Source organism: Erinaceus europaeus, chromosome 12 (assembly GCF_950295315.1).
Source record: "Erinaceus europaeus chromosome 12, mEriEur2.1, whole genome shotgun sequence".
NCBI lineage: Eukaryota > Metazoa > Chordata > Mammalia > Eulipotyphla > Erinaceidae > Erinaceus > Erinaceus europaeus.
In genome coordinates, this window is record NC_080173.1 from 33,231,161 (window position 1) to 33,255,405 (window position 24,245).

Sequence of the window (24,245 nt, forward strand, 5' to 3'; positions counted from 1 at the left end):
AAAAATGGCACCAAGAGAATTTCCATGTGGCCCGGAGAATTTCTGTGTTTGCCTATAAACCCATCCCCCTTCTTGCTCCAGTCACAGGCAAGAGTACCCACCTTTGGCTGTGGATGTCTCAGTAGTAGTTGCTGGCTTTGATGAGGTTTATCATTGTAGATGTCTGTTGTTTTGGAGAGGGATCCTTTTTGTTCCTTGTTACTGCATGGCCACACCTCCTGGAAGTTCCATTTCTTTCTTTTTTAAACATTTTTTTATCTTTACTTATTTATTGGATAGAAATATTCAGAAATTGAGAGGGAAGGGGGTGATAGAGAAGGAGAGAGACAGAGAGACACTTGCAGCACTGCATCACCACTTGTGAAGCTTTGCCCCTTTAAGTGGGGATTGGGGGCTCAAACTTGGGTCCTTGTGCATGTAACATGTGCGCTCAACCAGGTGCACCACCACCTATCCCCCCATTTATTTCTAAATACTGACAATGAAAGTTCTTTTCAGACTATAATATGCAATGTGTATTTCTATTCATATGTTTAATAGCCTTTTTTCTTTAATATTCTTCTAACATGGCTTTATTAAACAGCATCAAATTCAAACTTTGTTCTGCAGTGTTTTTTTTTAAATTTATAATTTGGATTTGCTTTAATATATAGTTTGTTTACTTTTCATTGCCACCAGGGTTATTGCTGGGGATAGCTGCTTGCATGATGAATCCTGGAGGCTATTTTTTTCCCTCTTTGTTGATTGAGATAGAAATTGAGAGGGAAGGTTAAAGTGGACAAGGAAAGAGAGCTATGTCTACAGCACTGCTTTACCATTTGTGAAACTTCACTTTCTAGATGGGGACTGGGGCTTGAACCTGGATCCTTGCTCATGGGAATGTGTGCTCTCTATTGGGTACACCACCTCCTGATCCCCTAGCAATTTTGAAGCAAGTTATTTTTTAAAGATTAACCTTCTCCAGAAAATCCATTTAAATGTATTCAGAATATAAAAGCTTTAGAAAGAAATAAGCGTATGCTTTGCATTTAAAAACAAAGGTTGTTTAATTATATGTAATTGAACAAATGTATTATTGTTAAGATAGTATATTCTGATTAAGTCCAGTTTTCCCACTAAGTGTGTAGTGTCTTTTACAATTAAATCTTGAAATCAATATACGCATGCTATTATGTGGAGTTTTTACAGTTAAACACTTATATTTCATTAATAATAGAACACACATACACCTACACACACACACACACACACACACACACACACACACACACACACACACACTTTAGATTAAGGTAGAGACAGAGAGGCAATGAAAGAGACCATAGCATTGTAGCTTCCTTCACTGTGGTGGGAGATGGACTTGAACCTAGACCGTGCACATTTTGCTGACAGAAAGTAATACATATTTTATGTAGAAAATGTATAACTCCCTACAGCAAAAGAATGAAAAATACAAGGCAACTTTCATAAAAATAATCAGATACTTCCAGAGGTCACTGATTATTAACATATTGATTTTAATCTTTCAATTCTCTTATACATAAATATTTCAAATCATTAAAATTTTCTGGTCTTTTAAATAGCAATCTAAATTATATACAACTATATGATATTTTAGCCTATCATTGTAACAAATACCCCACTTCTCTATTGTAATATTTGATATATTCCTTGTCCCTTTATCACATTTTAAAGTTAGGAATGCATTTTTATTCTCTAGGCTTATCCAGAATCTGCAAGAAGAGACTGGGTTCGAGAGTGGCCTGGTCAAGTTGTACTTTGTGTTTCTCAAATGTTCTGGACATCTGAAACACAGGAATCTATAAGTGATGGGACAGAGGTAAAGCATTATTTTTTCACATTTCACTAAACATTTTAAATAAGTTTCTTTTTTACATATTTTGTTTCCTAGTTAGTTGATCTTTTTTGTTTGTTTTACTTTATTTTATTGGGTGGTTGTTAATGGATTACAGTACGTTTGTTGATCCATGGGTACAGTTACTTATCTCTCTGTGATAGGTGTCTATAAAATACTCTCACTCACAAGTTAGTTTTTCACCATTATATACCAGGACCCCAAAACCTTCTCCCCAGCCCCCCCCCCCAGTCCTCTCTTCCCCTCTTTCCTGAGAGTTACCTGCTTTGGTTCAGTACACCAAACCCAGTCCAAGTTTTACATTGTGCTTTCTCTCTTTTGTCCTTGTTTTTTCAGTAGCTGATGAGTTCTTTGCAAAGACAATCTTTTTTTTCTTTCTCTTAATTTCTTCTTTTATTTTAATTTTTTTTTATTTTTTCCCTTTTGTTGCCCTTGTTGTTTTATTGTTGTAGTCGTTGTTGTTGGATAGGACAGAGAGAAATGGAGAGAGGGAGGGGAAGACAGAGAGGAGGAGAGAAAGATAGACACCTGCAGACCTGCTTCACCGCCTGTGAAGCGACTCCCCTGCAGGTGGGGAGCCGGGGTTAGAACCGGGATCCTTATGCCGGTCCTTGTGCTTTGCACCATGTGCGCTTAACCCGCTGTACTACAGCCCGACTCCCTCTTTCTCTTAATTTCTACACATAGCACTATTACACAATGTTTTGAAAACCTTTTCATTTTTTTTTTTTAACCAGAGCACTGCTCAGTTCTAGCTTATGGCAGTGCAGGGGATTGAACCAGAGACTTTGAAGCTTCAGGCATGAGAGTCTGTTTGCATAGCCATTATGCTATGTCCCCCTGCCCCTTTGAAAACCTTTTCTGTGGAGACCTTATACGCATATAATTTCACCCTTCCAAGCTACTTTTCCATTCAGAGAAACAGAAGGAGCAATAACACAGCATCAGACTTTCACACCTCCCATGGTGTTCATGTGGGGAGGGGAGTGTTCAGATCTAGAGAGCATCCTATCTGGTGAACTAGCTCTCTGGTGAAACATTCATATATATATGCAAATGTATGTATATATATAAATTTTTAATTTGTTTTAGAGGGATTAATGATTTACAGGAAATATAGTTGTGGATACAAGTGTAAAATTTCTTGGTTTTTCAAAACACACTAACCACCAGCCTATTTAATCATTTTTTTAAATTATGGGATTAATGGTTTACAGTAAATGCAGTTGTTGTTACAAGTGTAAAATTTCTCATTTTTCTGAAGAACACTCCTATTTCCTGCCTAGGTCCTCCTCCACCATCCTGCACAAGGCCGTGAAAATCCACTCTACACCCAGAGTCCTTTATTTTGGTGCAATACACCAAACCCAGTCCAAGTTCTGCTTTCAGTTTCCTCTTCTGTTCTTATTTCTCAATTTCTGTCTTGGAGTGAGGTTATCCCATATTTATCTTCTCTTTCTGGCTTAACTCACTTAACATGATTCCTTTAAGCTCCATCCGAGATGAAGTGAATAAAATGAATTCATTATTCCTAGTAGCTGAATAGTATTCCATTGTGTATATATACCACAACTTTATTAGCCATTCATCTGTTGTTGGGCACCTATGTTGCTTCCATGTTTTGGTTATTACAAATTGTGCTGCTATGAAATAAGTATACACAAATCTTTTTGGATGGGTATGTTGATTCCTTAGGATATACCCCCCAAGAGAGGAATTGCAGGGCCATAGGGTAGGTCCATTTCTAGCCTTCTGAGAGTCCTCCAGACTGCTTTCTACAGGGGTTGGACCAATTTATACCAACAGTACAGGAGGGTTCCTTTGTCCCCACAATTTCTCCAGCATTTGTTGTTGCTATCACTTCTGATGTGTGATATTCTGATAGAAGTGAAGTTGTGTCTAATTTTTCTTTATTTGCATTGCTCTAACAATGACTTGGAACATTTAAAAATATTTATTTACTTATTTATTTTCACTTTTGTTGTCCTTGTTGTTTTATTGTTGTTGTGGTTATTATTATTGTTGTTGTTGATATCGTTGTTGTTGGCTAGGACAGAGAGAAATCAAGAGAGGAGAGAAGATGGAGGGGGAGAGAATAGACACCTGCAGACCTGCTTCACTGCTTGTGAGGCAACCCCCCTGCAGGTGGGGAGCTGGGGGCTTAAACTTAAGCTGTTCCTTGTGCTTTGTGCCATGTGCGCTTAACCCTCTGCACCACCTACCCCTGACCCCCTAGAACATTTTTTTTATGTGTCTGCTGTCCTTTTGGATCTCTTATTTAGTGGATATTCTGTTCATATTCTCTCCACACTTTTGGATGTTTTTTTTTTTGTCATTCTGTAAGGGGTATCTTTGGATGGTGGTTTCTTTTGCTGTGCAGAAGCTTTTTAATTTGATGTAGTCCTATTTGCTTATTTTTGTTTCTGTTTTTCTTGCAATTATATTTGTATCATTGAAGTTATCTATAAAATTTAGATGAAAAAGAGTTCTGCCAGTATTTTCCTTTAAATGCTTGATAATTTCTGGGCTAACATCCAAGCCCTTGATCCATTTGGAATTTACTTTTGGGTGTGTTCAGTTTCACTCTTCTGCATGTTTCAACCCAATTTTCCCAACACCATTTGTTGAAGATATTCTGCTTTCTCCATTTAATAGTTTGGGTCTCCTTGTGAAAAATTAGATGACCATAGGTGTGGGACTTATTTCTGGGCTCTCAATTCTATTCCATTGGCCAGTGTATCTATTTTTGTTCCAGTAATAGGCAGTTTTGATTATGATGGTCCTATAATATAATTTGAGATCTGGGTGTGTGAGGCTTCTGGTTCTGTTCTTTTTTCTCAAGATTGTTTTTGGCAATTTTAGGTATTTTCTGGTTCTAGATAAACATTTGTAGCTTTTGTTCCATTCTCTTAAAAAATTGGATGGGACCTTGATGGATATTGCATTAAATTTGTATATAGATCTGGGTAGAATATTCACTTTGATGCTTTTAATTCTTCCAATCCATGAACATGGAATGTATTTCCACTTCTTTGTATCTTTTTTATTTCCTTGAAAAATGGCTCATAGTTTTCAGTATATAAGTTTTTGACTTTTTTTTCTTATTTGTTTGTTAGGTTTATTCCTAGATATTCTATTGTTTTTTTGTTGCTGTAGTGAATGGACTGATTTCTGGATTTCTTCTTCATCTGACTTAGGAATGTCCCTGACTTTTTTCTTATTAGTGATTTAATAATGATTAACAAGACTGTAGGATAACAGGGGTACAAGTCCATATAATTTCCATCACCGGAGTTCTGTATCTCATCCCCTCCTTTGGGAGTTTTCATATATATATATTTACCTTTAGGGTTATTGCTGGGGTTCAGTGTCTGTACCATGAATCCACTGCTTCTGGAGGCCATTTTTTAAAAATAATTTTTATTTATAAAAAGGAAACACTGACAAAAACCATAGATGAGTGGTTCAACTCCACACAATTTCCACCACCAGAACTCCATATCCCATCCCCTCCCCTGATAGCTTTCCTATTCTTTATCGCTCTGGGAGCATGGACCAAGGGACATTATGGGGTGCAGAAGGTAGAAAGTCTGGCTTCTTTGATTGCTTCCCCGCTGAACATGGGCATTGACAGGTCGATCCATACTCGCAGCCTGTCTCTCTCTTTCTCTGGTGGGGCACGGCTCTGGGGAATTGGGGCTCCAGGACACATTGGTGGGGTCATCTGCCCAGGGAAGTCCGGTTGGCATCATGTTAGCATCTGGAACCTGGTGGCTGAAAGAAGAGTTAACATATAGAGCCAAACAAATTGTTGACTAATCATGAACCTAAAGGCTGGAATAGTGCAGATGAGGAGTTGGGGGGTCTCTGTTTTGTAGATAGTTGGTAGGCCTATTTTAGTTATATCCCAAAGGACCCATGACAATACTAGTTTTTTTTTTTTGTTTTTTTTTTCTGAATCTGACATCTCATTTGTAGGTGGACCCAAGTTATTATCTGGGGAGATGATGTCATGGCTGGAACAAGGACCAGAAATCTGAATCAGAGAAGAGAGTAGCTCCTAAATATGGGAAAGGTGCATAAATATTGTTGATTGTAAACCCATCGATTTGATGTGATCTGGGGTTCATATTCATCTTATGAGTCTATGTGACCTCTGTCATTTCTTTTTCCCATTGGTTACCCTTGTTGTTTTTCATTTTTGTTATTGTTATTGCTGTCGTTGTTGGATAGGACAGAGAGATATCGCGAGAGGAGGGAAAGACAGGAGGAGAGAAAGATAGACACTTGCAGACCTGCTTCACCAGCTGTGAAGTGAGCCCCCTGTAGGTGGGGGACCTGGGATTGGAACCAGGATCCCTATGCCAACCCACTGCACTACTGTCCACCCCCATAAGTTTTTGTATTCTTTCTCCTTCTGGGAGTATGTAACAAAATTCTTTATGGGGGTTCAGAAGGTGGAAAGTCTGGCTTCTGTAATTGCTTCTCTGCTGAATATGGATGTTGGCAGGTTGATTCACACTCCCAGCCTGTTTCTATTGTTCTCTAGTGGGACAGAGTTCTGGAGAAGTTAAATTAAAAAACTATATATATATATATGTATATATATATATATATATATATATATTTACTAGTGATTTAATAATGATTGACAAAATTGTGGTATAAGAGGGGTATGGTTCCATATAATTGCAGGTAAACCACGATCCCTGCACCAGTCTTTGTGCTTTGTGCCATGTGCACTTAACCCACTGTGCTACCACCCGACCTCCAGGTTATATGTCTTGGAACTTCCATTTCTTACATTTTCTCTAGCTTGGTGGCACATAGTTGTTCATAGAAGCCTCACATGATACTTGGATTCCTGTGGTCTCTGTTGTGATATCTCATCTTTTATTACAATCCTATTTATTTGGTTATTCTCTCTCTCTCTCTTTTTAGTGAGTCTGCTTAAGGGTTTGTCAATTTTGGAGTGATTGAGCGAGGTGAAATAGGAAGGTTTTTACTTTGGTGCCCTACTTTCAATTTAGTCAGATCCTGCTTTTAGTTTCCCTTTCTGATCTTCTTTCTCAACTTCTGTTGATGAGTGGGGACATCCCATACTCATCTTTATCTTTCTGACTTTGCTCACTTAACATAATTCCTTCTAGCTCTGACCAAGATGGGTCAGAGAAGTTGAGTTCATTGTTCTTAGTAGCTGCATAGTATTCCATTTTGTATATATACCACGGCTTTCTCAGCCACTCATCTGTTGTTGGGCACCTTGGTTGCTTCCAGGTTTTAGCTATTATGAATTGTGCTGCTATGAACATAGGAGTACACACCTCTTTTTGGTTGGGTGTTCTGGAGTCCTTGGGGTAGATTCCCCAGGAGAGGAATTACTGGATCATATGGAAGATCCATGTCTAGCCTTGTGAGAGTTCTCCAGACTGCTCTCCACAGAGGCTGGACCAATTTACATTCCCACCAGCAGTGCAAAAGGCTTCTTCTGTCCCCACAGCATCTCCAGCATTTGTTGATGCTGTCCTTTTTGATGTATGCCATTCTTACAGGAGTGAGGTGGTATCTCAGTGTTGTCTTTATTTGCATTTCTCTGACAATCAGCGACCTGGAGCAGGTTTTCATATGTTTGTTAGCCTTTTGGATCTCCTTTGAGGTGAATGTTTTGTTCATATCCTCTGCCCATTTTTGGATGGGGTCATTTGCTTTTTTGGTGCTAAGTTTGCTGAGCTCTGTATATTTTGGTGATTAGTCTCTTGTCTGATGTTTGGCATGTGAAGATCTTCTCCCATTCTGTGAGGGGTCTATTTGTGTGATAGTTTCTTTGGCTGTGCAGAAGCTTTTCAATTTAATATAGTCCCATTGGTTTGTTTCTGCGTTAGTCTTCCTTGCAATTGGGTTTGTTTCATCAAAGATGTCCTTGAGGTTTAGGTGGGAAAGTGTTTTACCAATGTTTTCCTCTAAGTATTTGATTGTTTCTGGTCTAACATCCAGGTCTTTAATCCATTTGGAGTTGAGTTTTGTTTCTGGTGAGATAAAGTGGTTCAGTTTCATTCTTCTGCATGTTATAACCCAGTTTTCCCAGCACCACTTATTGAAGAGAGCTTCCTTCTTCCATTTAATACTTTGGGACCCCTTATCAAAGATTAGATGTCCATAGGTGTGGGGGTTTAGATCTGGGCTTTCAATTCTGTTCCACTGGTCTGTGTGCCTATTTTTGTTCCAGTACCAGGCTGTTTTGATGATGATGGCTTTATAATAAAGTTTGAGGTCTGGGATTGTGATGCTTCCATTTCTGTTTCTTTTCCTCAAGATGGTTTTGGCAATTCTAGGTGTTTTCTGGTTCCAGATAAATGATTGTAGTTTTTGTTCTATTTTCTTAAAGAAGCTTGGTGGAACTTTGATGGGTATCGCATTAAATTTGTATATGGCTCTGGGGAGAATGTTCATTTTGATGATATTTATTCTTCTGATCCATGAGCATGGGATGTCTTTCCATTTCTTGGTATCAGTTTCTATTTCCTTGAAGAGTGACTCATAGTTTTTAGTATACAAATCTTTCACTTCTTTGGTCAGCTTTACTCCTAGGTATTTTATTGATTTTGTTGCAACTGGATTTCATCTTCTTCTAACTTAGTGTTTGCATAGAGGAATGCCTGTGCTGAGGGGGAGGATGGACATGTGGCTTCCTGGGCCGGCAGGGGGGTGGGGGTGGGGGTGGCTGGGTGGGATGGGACACAATCTTTTGGTGGTGGGAATGGTGTTTATGTACACACCTATTAAATTGTACTCATATAAATCACTATTTAATTAATATGAGGGGGGGGAAATTGATTGTATGTCTAACAAAGGGACTTTTCAAAGTTAACCCAATTACCAAATAATGTGATGATAACAATAACTATCCATTGTCTTCTTGAACCCTAAGACAGCAGGAACCTCACATTTCCACTATAGAGCCTAAACTTCCTCCAGTCCTGGGACCCTAGGGTAGGGCCCACTTTCCCGTATGCTTCTCCCCATTCTTATTAAATAATATTGCATCCGCTGATTGCAACCTAATCAACACAACGAGTGCTACCCCAGCATGCTTCACTTCAGACTGTGTCCAGAGACTTCAGGTGTGGAATGACAACCCTTTAGCTTCATCACTCGGGGGAGACCTTTCCTTTCATAGTATTCTCTAATTCCATCCCAGGTGGTTCACTTCCTAATAAAGTCCCAAAACCTAGATATAGACCAGGTTACAGGAGATAGAGCATATGTCCACACATATCCATAAACCAGGGCAAATATGTACCTGAAAGCAGTAGTACACTAGAGTTTGCAGTGAGTACCCCCCAACACTTTATTTCCACTATTCCATCTTTTGGGTTGATGATTCTTCAGCAATTTGTTTGGCTTCGTATGTTAACTCTGTTTTCAGCCCCCAGGTTCCAGATGCCATCAGGATGCTGGCCAGGCTTCCCTGGACTGAAGACCCCACCAATGCGTCCTAGAGCTCCGCTTCCCCAGAGACCCACCCTACTAGGGAAAGAGAGAGGCAGACTGGGAGTATGGATAGACCAGTCAACGCCCATGTTTAGTGGGGAAGCAATTACAGAAACCAGACCTTCCACCTTCTGCAACCCACAACGACCCTGGATCCATGCTCCCAGAGGGATAGAGAATGGGAAAGCTAGTGGGGAGGGGACGGGATATAGAGATTGGGTGGCAGGAATTGTGTGGAGTTGTACCCCCCCCATCCTATGATTTTGTTAATGTCTCCTTTCTTAAATAAAATAAAATACATAAATAAATTTAAAAAAAGAAATAGGAAGTAGGTGGGGAGGTTGTCTAGGTCTAAGTACAAACTATTGAACATAGGTGTACACATATCTTTTTGGTTGATTCGGTACCCTGTTGTGCCTTTTTTAGGTCTTTCTACTTGCTTGCTGCATTTATTGACTCACTGCAAACTATTGTGCACTTTTGCTTTAAGGTATATATTTTCCCCAAACTTATGGATACATGTGTATATATGCCCTATCTCATGGGCCCTGGTATAGACCTTTGTTAGGAACTATACCACCTGAAATGGAATTAATGAATCCTATGAGCTAGGTAGGAATGATCTCACCAGAGTAATCAAGCTGGAGGGCTGACATTCCATTCGTGACATCTCTGGACACAATCCTAAGCAAAACATGCCAAGGTGGTACTGCTTGCACTGGTGAGATTGAAATCAACAGATGCAGTATCAGTTGGTATGAGTTGAGAGAAGCATGCAGGAAAGCAAGCCCCAAAGGTTCCAGGAGTGAGAGAAATATGGCTTTTGTAGAAAATGAGGTAGGTTCCTGCTGTCTTAGGGTTTAAGAAGACAATAGTTAGTTATTGCTATAATCAAATTATTATTATTATTATTATTTTGCCTCCAGAGTTATTGCTCGGGCTTGGTGTCAGCACTACGAATCCACTGCTCTTTGAGGTTATTTTTTCCATTTTTGTTGTCCTTGTTGTTGCCCTTGTTGTGGTTGTTATTGTTATTATTGTTATAGCTGTTGTTGTTGGATAGGACAGGGAATCAAGAGAGGAGGGGAAGACAGAGGAGGAGAGAAAGACAGACACCTGCAGACCTGCTTCACTGCTTATGAAGTGACCCCCTGCAGGTGTGGAGCTGGAGGCTTGAACTGGGATCCTTAACCTGGTCCTTGCACTTTGCGCCACCTGTGCTTAACCCACTGCTCTACCGCTCAGCCCCTGCTATAACCAGATTATTTGGCAATTAGGTTAACTTTGAAAATCCCATTGTTAGGATTTTCTGTATCATACAAGATCTCACCATAATTTATGTCCTTCAATGCTATTTACATATAGCTGTATTTTATAAAGTGACACTGCCAACAGTTGCTTCTGTTCTCCCTGGTTTAAGCTTATAGGTGATTTAGTATTTCAAAGAACAAGTCATTATTAAAGATGAATTAACAATTTGAGCCCACTGTTGAAATTCAATCTGTGTACCAATTTGAAGTCTTAAGTGCTTAGCTTGAAGGAATATATACTCAGAGCTATGGTCATCAAAAAGTTTGAGACATTGATCTTTTGTATGGTTCTCTTATTTTTAATGTTGTTTATTTCTGCCCTAATTTTAATGATTTCAGTCCTGGTTGATTTAGCATCCTTTTGTTCCTCCTCTTCTAATTCTTTTTCTTTAATTTAAAAATATTTATTTATTTATTTTCCCTTTTGTTGCCCTTGTTGTTTTTTTATTGTTGTTGTAGTTATTATTGTTGTTGTTACTGATGTTGTCATTGTTAGACAGGACAGAGAGAAGTGGAGAGAGGAGGGGAGGACAGAGAGGGGAAGAGAAAGATAGACACCTGCAGACCTGCTTCACCACCTGTGAAGCGACTCCCCTGAAGGTGGGGAGCCAGGGACTCGAACTGGCATCCTTATGCTGGTCCTTGTGCTTTATGCCACTGCACTACCACCTGGCTCCCTCTTCTAATTCTTTTAAGGAGTACAGTTAGGTCAAGAGCTTTTTTCTTGTTCTTTAATATGTGCTTGTCTGGCTCTAAGTACTGCTTTAGTTGTGTCTCAAATATTTTGATAGCTCATGTCTTCATTTTCATTTGTTTCTAGGAACATTTGAATTTCTTGCTTGAGTTCCTCTTTGACCCAGCAGTTATTAAGCAGTATGTTATTGAGTTTCCAAATTTTGTAACTTTTACTAATTTTCTGTTTGTTGTTGAGTCTTAACTTTACAGTAGTCTGAGAAGATGCTTGGGATGATTTCAATGTTCTTGAATTTGTTGATACTGTCTTTGTGGTCTAACATGTGGTCTGTTCTGAGGATGTGCTATGTGGATTTGATAAGAATGTATATTCCAATTTCTTGCGGTGAAGAACTCTGAAAATGTCTAGGAAGTCTAGTCTATCCATCTCTTCAGTTAATTCTTTTGTTTCTTTTTTTATTCTTTGCTTCGATGATCTAAGTGTAAAAGTGGGGTGATGAAGTCTCCTACTATTACTCTATTACTATTGATGCATTATTCTAGCTCTTTCAGTAAGTGTTTGATGTATTTAGTGTTTGATCTATCTATGCACCTCATTGGGTGCATAGATGTTTATAATTGTTAAATCTTCTTGGTTGATTAATCCTCTGATCACTATGCAATGCCTTTGCCTATCTTTCATTACTTTATTTTAAAGTCTATTGTGTCAGATACGAGGATAGTTGTTCCTGTCTTTTTTGTGGTCCATTATATTGTATGATAGTTTTCCATCCTTTCACTTTAAGTCTGTGTTTGTCTTGTTGGGTCAGGTGGGATTCCTGCAGATAGCATATGATTGTGTTGTATTTTCTGATCCATCCTCCTACTGTATGCCTTTTAATAGGTGAATTTAAGCTATTGACATTTATTAATATTATGGATCAATATGTTCAATAATAGTATTGAAGTGCTATTATTCAACAATTTTTTGTTTGCTCTGATATATGGGAAGTTTTTTGGTGATGTTCTTGTTTATAGGAAGTCTTTTAAGGCCTCTTTCAGGGCAGGCTTGGTAATATTTACCTCTAATTGTTGCTTATTTGAGAAGGTTTTTACCACTCCATCTAGTCTGAAAGAAAGTCTAGCAGGTCCTATCCTTGGCTGAAACCCTTTTTCACTGAGAGCTTCATAAATATCTTGCCATTCTCTTCTGGCTTTTAGAGCTTGAGTGGAGAAGTCTGCTGATAGTCTTATGGATTTTCCTCTGTATATGACTTTTTGTTTTTCTCTTGCAGCCTTCAGGATCCTTTCTTTATCCTTACTTCCTACCATTGTAACTATGATGTGTCTTGGTGTCTTCAGGTCTGGGCTCTATTTGGGACTTTTTGGGCCTTTCTTTGTTTAGGGTTGGGAAGTTTCCTTCTGTAATTTCTTCTAGGATATTTTCTTCCCCTTCCTCACTTTTTTTTTCTCCCTCTGGTAGGTCATTTATGTGAACGTTACTTCTTTTGAGATATGTCTGTTGTTGTTTTCATTGTCTTTCAATTTTTTTTTTTTTTTTTTTGCTGCTCTTTTACCTCCTTCTTAGTTTTCTCGAAGCCATCCTTTGTCTGGCTAATTTTGTTTTCTGCTTCTGTTAATCTGCTTTCCCTTTCCTCAGCTTCCTTATTCAGTTCATCTTTTTTTTTTTTTTTTAGCTTGCTCAGTTACAATATTAGCTTGTTCAGCAATTTCAGCTTTCAGTTCCCTAATTACCTTGAGGTAGCTAGTATTTTACTTGAGGGTCTCATCTGTTATTTCCCTATTCCTGATATCGTTTTACTCAAAAGCTTTCCTCACTCCTGTAATCAATGTGTCAATTAATGTTTGGATATTTTCCTACTTTTTAGTTGCTTCTGGCTTACTTGGAATTTTTTTCTGGGCTCCTGTTATGCTTCATTATGGTAGCTATTTTAGCTGCTTTGCATTTGACCATTATTTTTTAAATAGTGTGTTTTGTAGTTTTGCATCTTGGCTATTACGTGTTGAGTGAGGAAAAGCCCCACTAGACCAAAGACCTCTTACAACTGAGATCACAAATGTCAGCAAGTACAACAACAAAAATGATGATTAATGCAGTTTGACCATAACCAGTTCACTAAGAAAACTCTCCCCAGTGAAAACAAAACAGAAGCACAAACAAAACAACTACAATAACAGAAAAAATACAAAGCAAGAACAAAAAATTACAAAAATCAACTATCAAACATAAATGTAAGAGATTGTGGGAAGGGAGAGAAAATAAAGGGAGAAAGAGAGAGAGTGAGAGATAAAGAAAGAAAAACCTTACCACATCAGCCTTTTTACACAGGATAGATCACAAATAAGCACAGGTGAATACAGCAAACGCAGGAGCAAAAGCTAAGATTTTTCAAATCACAGAGAAGGAAAGAGAAATAAATAAAGAGAGAGAGAGGAAAGGAAAAAAAAAAACCAAAACCCTACTACCACAATGGAGAACACAACTAATCACCAGTAAATGCAATGCACCAACAACAAAAGCTAATTTTGGTTGAAGGGAAAAATAAACTAACAGCAATGAAAGAACAAACTAACAAAAAACCAAAAAAATACCTAAAGATAAGTCTGCAGTTTAAACTATTCCAGATTGGCAATCCCAAACCTCCCTCCTTCCTAAACAAAGGAAAAACAATTACAAAAATCAACAGAAACTAAAGAGCTGGAGGAAAGAGGAAAAAAAGCTAAGGCAGTATACTAGTATACTCTCACAGCCCCAGAAGAGGCAAAAGATTGGGCAAGGAAGTTGACCAATCAGAAAGAGTTATAGCCCCTTTGAGGAGAGAAATAGAAAACAAACAAACATCCTTTCTGATGACTCCCTGCTGATCTTGGAATCTTGAGAATTAGGTTGTCTCCACACACAGGAGGGCAGCTGTCTACAGCTGGGGGGGGGGGGTGTTGTACACAAGGATAATTTTTAAATTCACAGCAGCTCCACTCAGTATCTGGTATGTGTGTTGTCCTTTCTCCAGCCTGTTGTCAGTCTATATGTGATCTGTGGCTCTTCTCTTTGGTTCCACTTTGACCCCCTCCTGTATATATCCTGCACCATTGGCCTGGAAATCTTGCCCTCTCTTGGAATTTCCAGGTTTTAAGTAGCTGCTTTGCAGAGAGAAAGTTAGGAGATGTCCTCACACTACCTACCATCTTGACTCTGCCCCCTTGCATTGTGTTTTCTTATCTGTCTTCCTACTCTGTGCCTTTTAATGGGCAAATTCAGTTCATTGACATTTATTGATATGGAATAAGATATTTCAGTGCCATTATTTTGAAATTATCTGAGTGTTTTGATATATGGCATTTATTTGATTATGTTGTCATTGTTTATAGGGGACATTTTAGAATTTCTTGCAGCGTAGGTTTGGTGATAGTTTCTTTAGCTGTTGTTGTCTGAGAAGGTTTTTATACCTCCATCTAGTCTGAATAACAGTCTATCAGGATATATATAGTATTCTTGGCTGAAAGCCTCTCTCACTGAGTACTTGGTAGGTATCTTGCCATTCTCTTCTGATTATTTGAGTGATAATCTTATGGGTTTTCCTTTGTATGTGACTATTTTTTTCTCTTGCAGCTTTCAGAATCCTTTCTTTATCCATACTCCTTTCATTTTAACTGTGATGTGTCTTGGTGCATGTAGGTTTGAACTGATTCTGTTTGGGACTCTCTGGGCAGCATGAATCTTTATGTCATTTCTGTTGCTTAGATTGGGGAAGTTTTCTTCTATTATCTCCTATAGTATGCTTTCTTCCCCTTTCTCTCTCTGGCAAGATAGTAATGCACATATTACTTCTTTTGAAGTCATCCCATATGTCTCTGTTGTTGTTTTCACTGTCTCTTACTTTTCCTTATTCTTTCTTGGGTTTCTCTAATTCATCCCCTATCTTGCCAATTCTGTTTTCTATCTCGGTTTTTCTGTTCTCACTTCCTTCAGTGCCATTCTTTACTTCAGCTATTTTGTTATCATGTTCAATCACTGTATTAGCTTGTTCAGCTCATTGCACTCTTAGCTTAGCTATTTCAGCTTTACTTTTCTAATTACCTTGATATTATTTGTGTTTTCTTTCATAGTCTAATTTGTTCTTTCCCAATTTATGATAATATTACTATCAAAAGCTTTCCTCACTTCTGTGATTATCACATCAATTAAAGTTTGGATGTTTTCCTCATTCTTATTTGCTTCTGGATTGTTGGAATTTTTTCTGGACTTCTGTTTTGGCTCACTTCTCTAGTAGTTGTTTTTGGTTTGATCATTTTATTTAGTGTCTTTTCAATTTGTGTCCTGGGTGTTGCTGTTCAGGTATGATATAAGGTGGCCTCTGGTATGTTGGTTTCTGGACCCCTAAAGCCAGTCACCTTGTGGTGTGTTTCAGGAGTGGGTGGAGTTGTTATTATGATGATTACAGCACTGCCTTTGGAAGATGAGATATAGGGTCTCTTGCTTTTGAATAGAAGAGAGAAGTAGATGACTGGAACTGCACTGATGCTGAGCACAGTTTTGTTAAGTGTTGGAGAGTTCCTTCCTCACTCCTTCTCAATCATACATACCTCAAGACACATGCAAAAATTCTAAGAATAAGGATAATGAAAGGATTCTGAAAGCTGCAAAGGAAAAAACACTTTCTTGGACCTAGTTTTGGCAAAGTGAGTTACTTAGAAATTTTATTATTATTATTATTATTAGGAGTTGTTGTTACCAGGGGCTGGGCAGTAGTGCAGTGGGTTAAGTGTACATGGCACAAAGCACAAGGACTATTGTAAGGATCCTGGGTCAAGCTCCCAGCTCCCCACCTGCAGGGGTGTTGCTTCACAAGTGGTGAAACAGGTCTGCACATGTCTGTCTTTCTCTCCCCCTCTCTATCTCCCCTCTTCTTTAAATTTCTCTCTGTCCTATCCAATGATAATGACAGCAATAAAAACAACAACAATAACAACAATGATAAACAACAAGGGCAACAAAAGGGAAAAAATAGCCTCCAGGAACAGTGAATTTGTAGCACAGGCACTGAACCCCAGCAATAAACATGGAGGGAGGAAGGGAGGGAGAGAGAGAGAGAGAGAGAAGAATTGTTACCTTAACTCAATTCTTAAGGTGAAGCACAGCAATTAGTAATACCTTGATATACTGCACAGAAGATGGCTGAGATTTATTTTTCTAGCCAGCCATGGGAGCCTGAGCCAATCAGAGGACTTTTTAACTGTAGCTATATTTTTCACTTAGTCATTAGTGAGGACTTTTGGGGAGTACAGTGTTCTGTTACCCCTAATATCACAGATTAAGCACCCAGACATACTTTCCCACCACCAGAAATGTACTCTGCAGCTTCACTCTCAGTTTGGAGCTAGTCATCACTAAATATGGCTTCTTGAGTTCCGAGAATCTCTTCATTACCTCTTTTCCACCCAACTGGCCACACTTATCTGCACTTGCTTATGGCTTAGTGAGTTTCTGAAGAAATCTCTGTTGCCTTTTGTTGAATTTTCAGGTGATTTTTCCTTTATTTTTCTAGGTTATCATGGGAACGATCTGAAATGTCTTCTACCCCATAGCCAGGTCTCCAGAAGTCTTTCTTAATATTTTTAGGCAAAAGCGTTTTATTCTAGACTTCATTTCCATATTGATATATTTTATGGAGTCAGAATCTTGCAATATAGTGAGTATGTAAAGTACATGTTTTATTTGTGATATAACACTTGTTTTGTTTTGTAGGGACTAAAGAGGTACTATAGGGCACTTCAGAATCAACTAAATGAGATTGTAGAGTTGGTAAGAGGAAAATTGTCAAAGCAGACCAGGATTACTCTGGGAGCTTTGGTTACTATCGATGTACATGCTAGAGATGTGGTCATGGACATGATTGATGTAGGTATGTGACATTTTTTTCTAGTATTATATATAAAATATCAGTAGCTCAAGAAACAGGGTTATGCTGTATGTTTTTTCTGGCTAAAGAAAATTTATTTTGCATGATCTTTACTACAGATTTGAAACATGAATTACTTTTAATATTTGCTGTTGTAAAAGATGATTTAAGATCTACTTTTTTTCTTCCCAGATTATTTAACTTCTAGAGTTATGTGACTTATTTTTCTTTATCCTTTCCAGGTGTCTCACATGATACAGATTTCCAGTGGCTTGCTCAGCTTCGATATTATTGGGAATATGAGAATGCTCGAGTTCGTATCATTAATTGCAATGTAAAGTATGCTTATGAATATCTTGGTAACTCACCTCGACTTGTCATTACTCCTCTAACAGACAGGTGTTATAGGACATTGGTATGTAATTAAATTATTTTTATTCACACATTAAAGACTATCCCTTAGTGTGGTATCTATTGTCCCAATTTAATATAGTTCTCCTCATTTTATCCATTTACTTGTGGAATTTGAATGTCTATCTTTCCTACTCCAATTACCTCTCTGTGAAATTACAGTAATGAATTTTTACTTTTATTTTTTATAATAACATAAGAATGTTTGAATTCTGATGTTTGAATGTCATTAGTAATTATCTTTTTTTATGCCTTTTTTTTTTTTGCCTCTAGGGTTAATCACTATGGTTTTGTGCCTGCACTGTGAATCCACAGCTCCAGGCAACCATTTTTTTGTTTCTATTTTATTCAGTAGAGCAGAAAGAAATTGAGAGGGGAAGGGTAGATAGAGAGAGAGAAAGCTAGACACCTGTAGACCTGCTTTGCTGCTTGTGAACTGTCCCCGCTGCAGGTAGGGAGTTGGGTGGGGTGGGGCTGAAACCCAGATCCTTGCATGGGTCTTTGTGCATAGTACTATCTATGTTTAACTGAGTGTTCCACTGCCAAGCCCCCATGGGCAGTTCTCTTTGGGAATAATTAAGTAATAATAAAAAAAGAGGACCAAGTGGTGGTGTATCTGGTTAAGCACACATATTGCCATGCACAAGGACTTGGGTTCAAGCCCCCACTCCCCACCTGTAGGGGCAAAGCTTCATCAATGGTGAAGCAAGTACTACAGGTATATATCTCCCTTCCTCTCTCTCTTTCTCTCTCTCATCCCTCTCTCTCAATTTCTCTCTGTCCTATCAAAAGAAAGAAAAAAAAAAGGGAAAAAAATGGCTGCTGAGAATGGTGGATTTGTCATGCAGGCATTTTGCCCCAATGATAACCCTGGTAGCAATACAAAAAAAAAGTTATTCAAGATATAAAGAGCTTTGGAAAATAGTCTCAAAATTTTTTTGTGGAGTCCTGGGACAGATTAACAGGAAAATGAAGAAAATATATTTGGTTTTTGGAACTCCAAGTAGTTCTGTTGAAGGAAAAAAAGCTGAAATGTGGGGATTGTGGTGATGAGGACTGTGTTTATTGTGAAACAATGAAAGACAGAGTCAAGACAATAAAAACAATCATGAGAACAGGGTCACCCAAATAAAGTATAGGACTCTCTAGTAAATTAGAATTTTAAATGAATAACATATATGTGTTTATTTTATCTTCCAAGTATTGCAAGGACTATAGGTTACCTTGGGGTAAAGGCATATGTTAGTTTCTAGTTATTTGTCAATAGGATAGAGGGTCTGTTAGTTGAAGGCAATTTTCAGGAGAAATGAGTATTTTTGAGCTATTTGATTTCTAATTAACTTCTTAATTAGTGTTTTACTAAAGTGATTTATAAGACAACAGTTATAATTCCATACCATTCCCACCACCAGAGTTCTATACCTCCCTCCAGTGAAAACTGCCATATTTCTCCCAAGCCCATTCATTTATATATGTATATATGAGTTGAAAGTTTGTTTGGTGGTTCTAGCAGGGGAGCAGGCAGTTTGGGAGGGTGAGGAGTGATGAGGGAGGAATGTCCGCCTAGCCAGCCAGATCAGCTGAATCAACCCTGATAATCAATGGGGTGACACGTCACAGCCAGTTCACCCTCACATTCCAGATAAGGGTTGAACTTTGGTGGTGGGAATGGTATGGAATTATACTCCTGTTATCTCATAATTTTGTAAAACAATATTAAATCACTAATAAAAAAGAAAAAGAAAGTCCCAGCCTTTGTTTTAGATCATTGTGGGGACCTGGAGAAACTTAGTACTAATGTTGTTTTTAAAGAGCTTAAAGATTAGTTGGGAGAAAAAAAATGTTTACATAAAATGTACAATACAATAACAATAACCATGCAAACATAATGAATTGTAAAGTGAGAAAGAAATCAATGCTACTGCTTAGAACAGTGTTATGGGAATGGGAAAAATGGAGGTTAAATTAAGAATAGAAGGCAGCAATCAGAGTGAATGATAGATACCACATAATAGTCATCTGTTTCTTTTGCAACTGATGGGCTTTCACTTAACACTCATATCCAAGTGTTTACTTTCTTTGCAGTTAGTCATTCATTCATCTGTTGTTACAGATCTCTGTGTCTCTATGACCACAACTAATGAATTTAACTAATGAAGTGTTAACCAAATGTTAACACTGCAGGACTACTCTTTGTTTTTCCTCTGTGCAGCTAGAAAATTGGGTGCTAGTCATCCAAGAGGTGATATGGTGGATAAAACACTGGACTGTCAAGCATGAGGCCCTGAGTTCAATCCCTGGCAGCATATGTGCTAGAATGATGCCTGTTTCTCTCTCTCTCTCTCTCTTTCCTTTCTGTTTTTAAAATGTCTTTATTTAAAAAAGAAAATAATGTGCTAAAATCAACTAAACAGTAACTGTATTGCTGCTTTTCTGAAACTGCAAGTTAAAATAAATTTATAAGCAGTTTTCCACTATAACTTAAAAAAATCAATTAAGCATGGATTTATTTCCATATTTTTTTCCCTTTCAGATAGGTGCCTTCTATTTAAATCTTGGAGGTGCTCCAGAAGGGCCAGCAGGCACAGGAAAAACTGAAACCACCAAAGACTTGGCTAAGGCTCTTGCTGTACAGTGTGTGGTATTCAACTGTTCAGATGGGCTAGATTATCTAGCAATGGGAAAGGTAAAGTTATATATGGAGTGCCACAAGTTTACATCTAGGTCTAACTGCATAAACTGAAGTAAACTCGCTGTTTGCTCCTTGGGCTTTTGGAGTAAAGTCATTGTTTTTATCCTTGAGACTTTTAAAGCTTAATTCTCAATTTTGATTTAGAATGTTCAATATTAATGTTAATGAATAATGCCTTTCCCTAAGGAAAAATAAATCTTTCTTCCCCTCACCCCTTAGTTTTTCAAAGGATTGGCTTCTTCTGGTGCTTGGGCCTGCTTTGATGAATTTAATCGAATTGAGTTGGAAGTGTTGTCAGTAGTCGCTCAACAGATCCTTTGCATTCAGAGGGCCATTCAACAGAAGCTGGAAGTGTTTGTTTTTGAAGGCACAGAACTTAAGCTCAACCCAAACTGTTTTGTAGCTATTACCATGAATCCTGGTTATGCAGGACGTTCTGAATTGCCAGATAATCTTAAGGTAAAAAAAAAAAAAATAAGAGGGTCATTTATTAATCAAAATAACAGCATAATCAACTTGAAACAATAATGTTTTCTCACATGTAGTTTTCTTTTCACCTTTCCATTTGATACAAGGTAAATCTATCAAAAGCCCCAAAACTTTTAAAGCATAAAATATTTAAATACATTAAAATGCTACTGAAAATTTTTTATTCAAGGGAAAAGTGTTGCACTGAAGGGATAAATTTGAATATCAACAAATCTCGAGTACTTATGCTCTTATTTAAAAATGATTTACTTTATGAAATAATGCAATTCATTTATTATTTACTTCAGGTTCTTTTTAGAACAGTAGCAATGATGGTTCCAAACTATGCCCTCATAGCAGAAATCTCCCTCTACTCCTATGGCTTTCTGCATGCAAAACCTCTATCTGTGAAGATAGTCATGACTTACAGACTTTGCTCAGAGCAGCTCTCATCACAGTTTCATTATGACTATGGAATGCGAGCAGTGAAAGCAGTTTTAGTGGCTGCTGGAAACCTGAAACTAAAATTTCCAGATGAAAATGAAGATATACTTGTAAGTATTTATACACACAAAGACACACACACACACACACACACACACACACACACACATACACAAGCCTGCACATATGTGCATTGTGAAAATTTCAGTAGAAAAAGATTTAGTGGGCGGAGGGTAGATAGCATAATGGTTATGTAAACAGACTCTCATGCCTGAGGCTCCAAAGTCCCAGGTTCAAAATCCCGCACCACCATAAGCCAGAGCTAAACAGTGCTCTGGTTAAAAAAAAAAAAAAGAAAAAGATTTAGCCAGATTAATCAGTAACTACTTTTTAAATTAATCAATCAATCAAACAATTAATCAGTCAGATAGAGACAGTAAGGAGAGAAAGAGAGATAGACACCATAGCACAAAACCTTCAGTGCAATGGGAGCTGGACTAGGCCACTACATGGCAGAGCAGCACACTATCCTAGTTAGTTATTTTGCTGGTCCTGGTCAGTAACTATTAATGGGCAAAGAGAACTGCAATTTGTGCCTTTTTATGTTGTCTGAAATCTTACTTTTGGGGTTATTTTATTCATTATAGTTTATCTGAATACAGAGGTCTTTTAGCAGATAACATTAGGTGTGACTATTTAGGGGGTTACACAGAGCAGTGCTTAATAAATGAATTTTGGCAGGGGGAGGAAGAAGGCAAATACTGGCAATAAACTTATGTTGAACTTTTTTTGGATGATTTTAGCTTCTTCGGTCAATTAAAGATGTAAATGAACCAAAGTTTCTGTCACATGATATACCATTATTTAATGGAATAACAAGTGACTTATTTCCTGGTGTTAAACTTCCTGAAGCTGATTATCATGTAAGTAAATCTGTGAGAATTACTTATTTTGTAACTGGACTCATAATCTAAGTACTTATAGTTTTCAAGTGAGTGAAATTATTCTGTTTAGAGGATAAATCCCCACTTAAGGATGGGTAAATTTTAGTTCCATTATATGATATCAGGGTTAAAAAGATTCAGATCAAAGATAATGTTCATTGTAATGCTATTTTATTTCCTAGGTTGTGATTTGTAATTCTTACTATTATGTACCTTATGATACATGTATTTCAGCAGGCAGAAAAGATGGTAGAATTAAAATCGTTAGCATCTTTCACAGTTACCAGTGTCTTCATTTCTCAAATTTAAGTGACATTTGACTTTTTTTTCCTTAGAGAGTTTATTTATTTATTCATGAGAAAGATAGGGGAGAGAGAAAGAACCAGACATCACTCTGGTACATGTACTGCTGGGGATTGAACTCAGGACCTCATGGTAGAGAATCTAATGCTTTATCCACTGTGCCTCCTGGACCACTGACTTTTTTTTTTTTTAAGGAATCGAAACAACTAGATTTTCAGTTTTATTTTAAGTGTAGACATGATAATGGGACCTGTTGTTTATTTTATTTTTCAGTTTTTATTTATTAAATGGAAACACTAACAAGACCATAGGATAAGAGGTGTACAGTTCCACACAATTCCCACTGGAACTCCATATCCCATTCCCTCCCCTGATAGCTTTCCTATTTTTAACCTTCTGGGAGTATGGACCCAGGGTCATTATAGAGTGTAGAAGGCTGGCTTCTGTAATTGCTTCCCTGCTGAACATGGGTGTTGACAGGTTGATCCATACTCTCAGCCTGTCTCTCTTTCCATATTGGAACAGGGATCTGGGGAGGTGGGGCTCCAGGATACATTGGTGCGGTTGTCTGCTCTGGGAAGTCCAGTTGGCATCATGGTAGCATCTGGAACCTGGTGGCTGAAAAAGAGTTAAGATAAAAAGCAGAGCAAATTGTTGACTAATCATGAACCTAAAGGAAAGAATATTATGGATGGAGATTTGGGGTCTCCATTTTGAAGATAGCTAGTAGGCCTATTTTAGTTATATTCCAAGGGGCCCATGACTCAACTAGTTTTTGCCTGCACCTGACATCCAATGTGCAGGTGACCTAAGTTATTGTTTGGGGGGATGGTGTCACAGTTGGAAAAAGGACCAGAAAGCTGGATCAGAGAAGAGAATAGCTCCCAAATATGGGAAAAGTATATAAATATTGTTAGCTATAAATCCCATCCATCTGATCTGGGGCCCATAGTCAGCACAGGGACCTATGTAACCTCTGCATCCCTGTAGGTCTGACCTCACATTCTGAGGTCATGAGTAGGAACGTTCTGGGCTGCGCCAGTTTCAGGACCCATCATCTTTGGGTGATAGGCAGAGTATGCTATCCAACCTCCCTTCAGAGAATGGAACATTCCCTACATTGTTGATTCACATTGAGGGACAGGTCCAATAGGGGCCACAGAGAGGTCCATTATGTTGTTCCTGATGGAGATGCCCAGTGATAGTGGTGTGAAGGGTCTGTTAGAGGTCTATGGGGCCTGTTGTTTATAATGTATGATCAAAATAAAATATAATATTCATTACAAACAACAATCTTAGTGAATAGATGATGTTTCTAAAAAGTCACTTTGACATTTATATGGTAAACTGTACAATGAAGAGTCTTCATTTTTATTAGGGAGTTTGATGGTTTATAGTGCAGTCATTAACACATGGTTACAATTTCATTATTCACCAGAATGCCAAAGTTCTCTTCTGCTCCTCCCTCCCCCTCCTTCTCCAGAGTCCTTTGCTTTGATGCAATACACTGTGCCTAGTCCATGTTTCACTTGTGGTCTCCTTCCCTATTTATTAATTCCCACTTATAAGTGAGATCATTTGGTAGTTGTCTTTCTCTTTTTGGCTTATCTCACTTAACATGGTGTCTGCAAGTTCCATCTAAGATAACTTGATAAAGATTATTCTATCATTTTTAACAGCTGAGTAGTATTTTATTGTGAAGAATCTTTTGAA

The 24,245-nt window shown here is 38.0% G+C and overlaps 1 protein-coding gene across 1 annotated transcript in view; it reads left to right on the forward strand.

The window, feature by feature from the left end:
• DNAH12 (dynein axonemal heavy chain 12) overlaps positions 1-24,245 on the forward strand; it is a 273,128-nt gene that overhangs the window by 100,830 nt on the left and 148,053 nt on the right. The window contains exons 23-29 of the mRNA XM_060203068.1: positions 1,721-1,840; positions 17,117-17,273; positions 17,513-17,685; positions 20,215-20,367; positions 20,593-20,832; positions 21,150-21,395; positions 22,089-22,208. Of these exons, the coding sequence (XP_060059051.1) occupies positions 1,721-1,840; positions 17,117-17,273; positions 17,513-17,685; positions 20,215-20,367; positions 20,593-20,832; positions 21,150-21,395; positions 22,089-22,208 (1,209 nt within the window). The remainder of the gene's footprint in view (positions 1-1,720; positions 1,841-17,116; positions 17,274-17,512; positions 17,686-20,214; positions 20,368-20,592; positions 20,833-21,149; positions 21,396-22,088; positions 22,209-24,245) is intronic.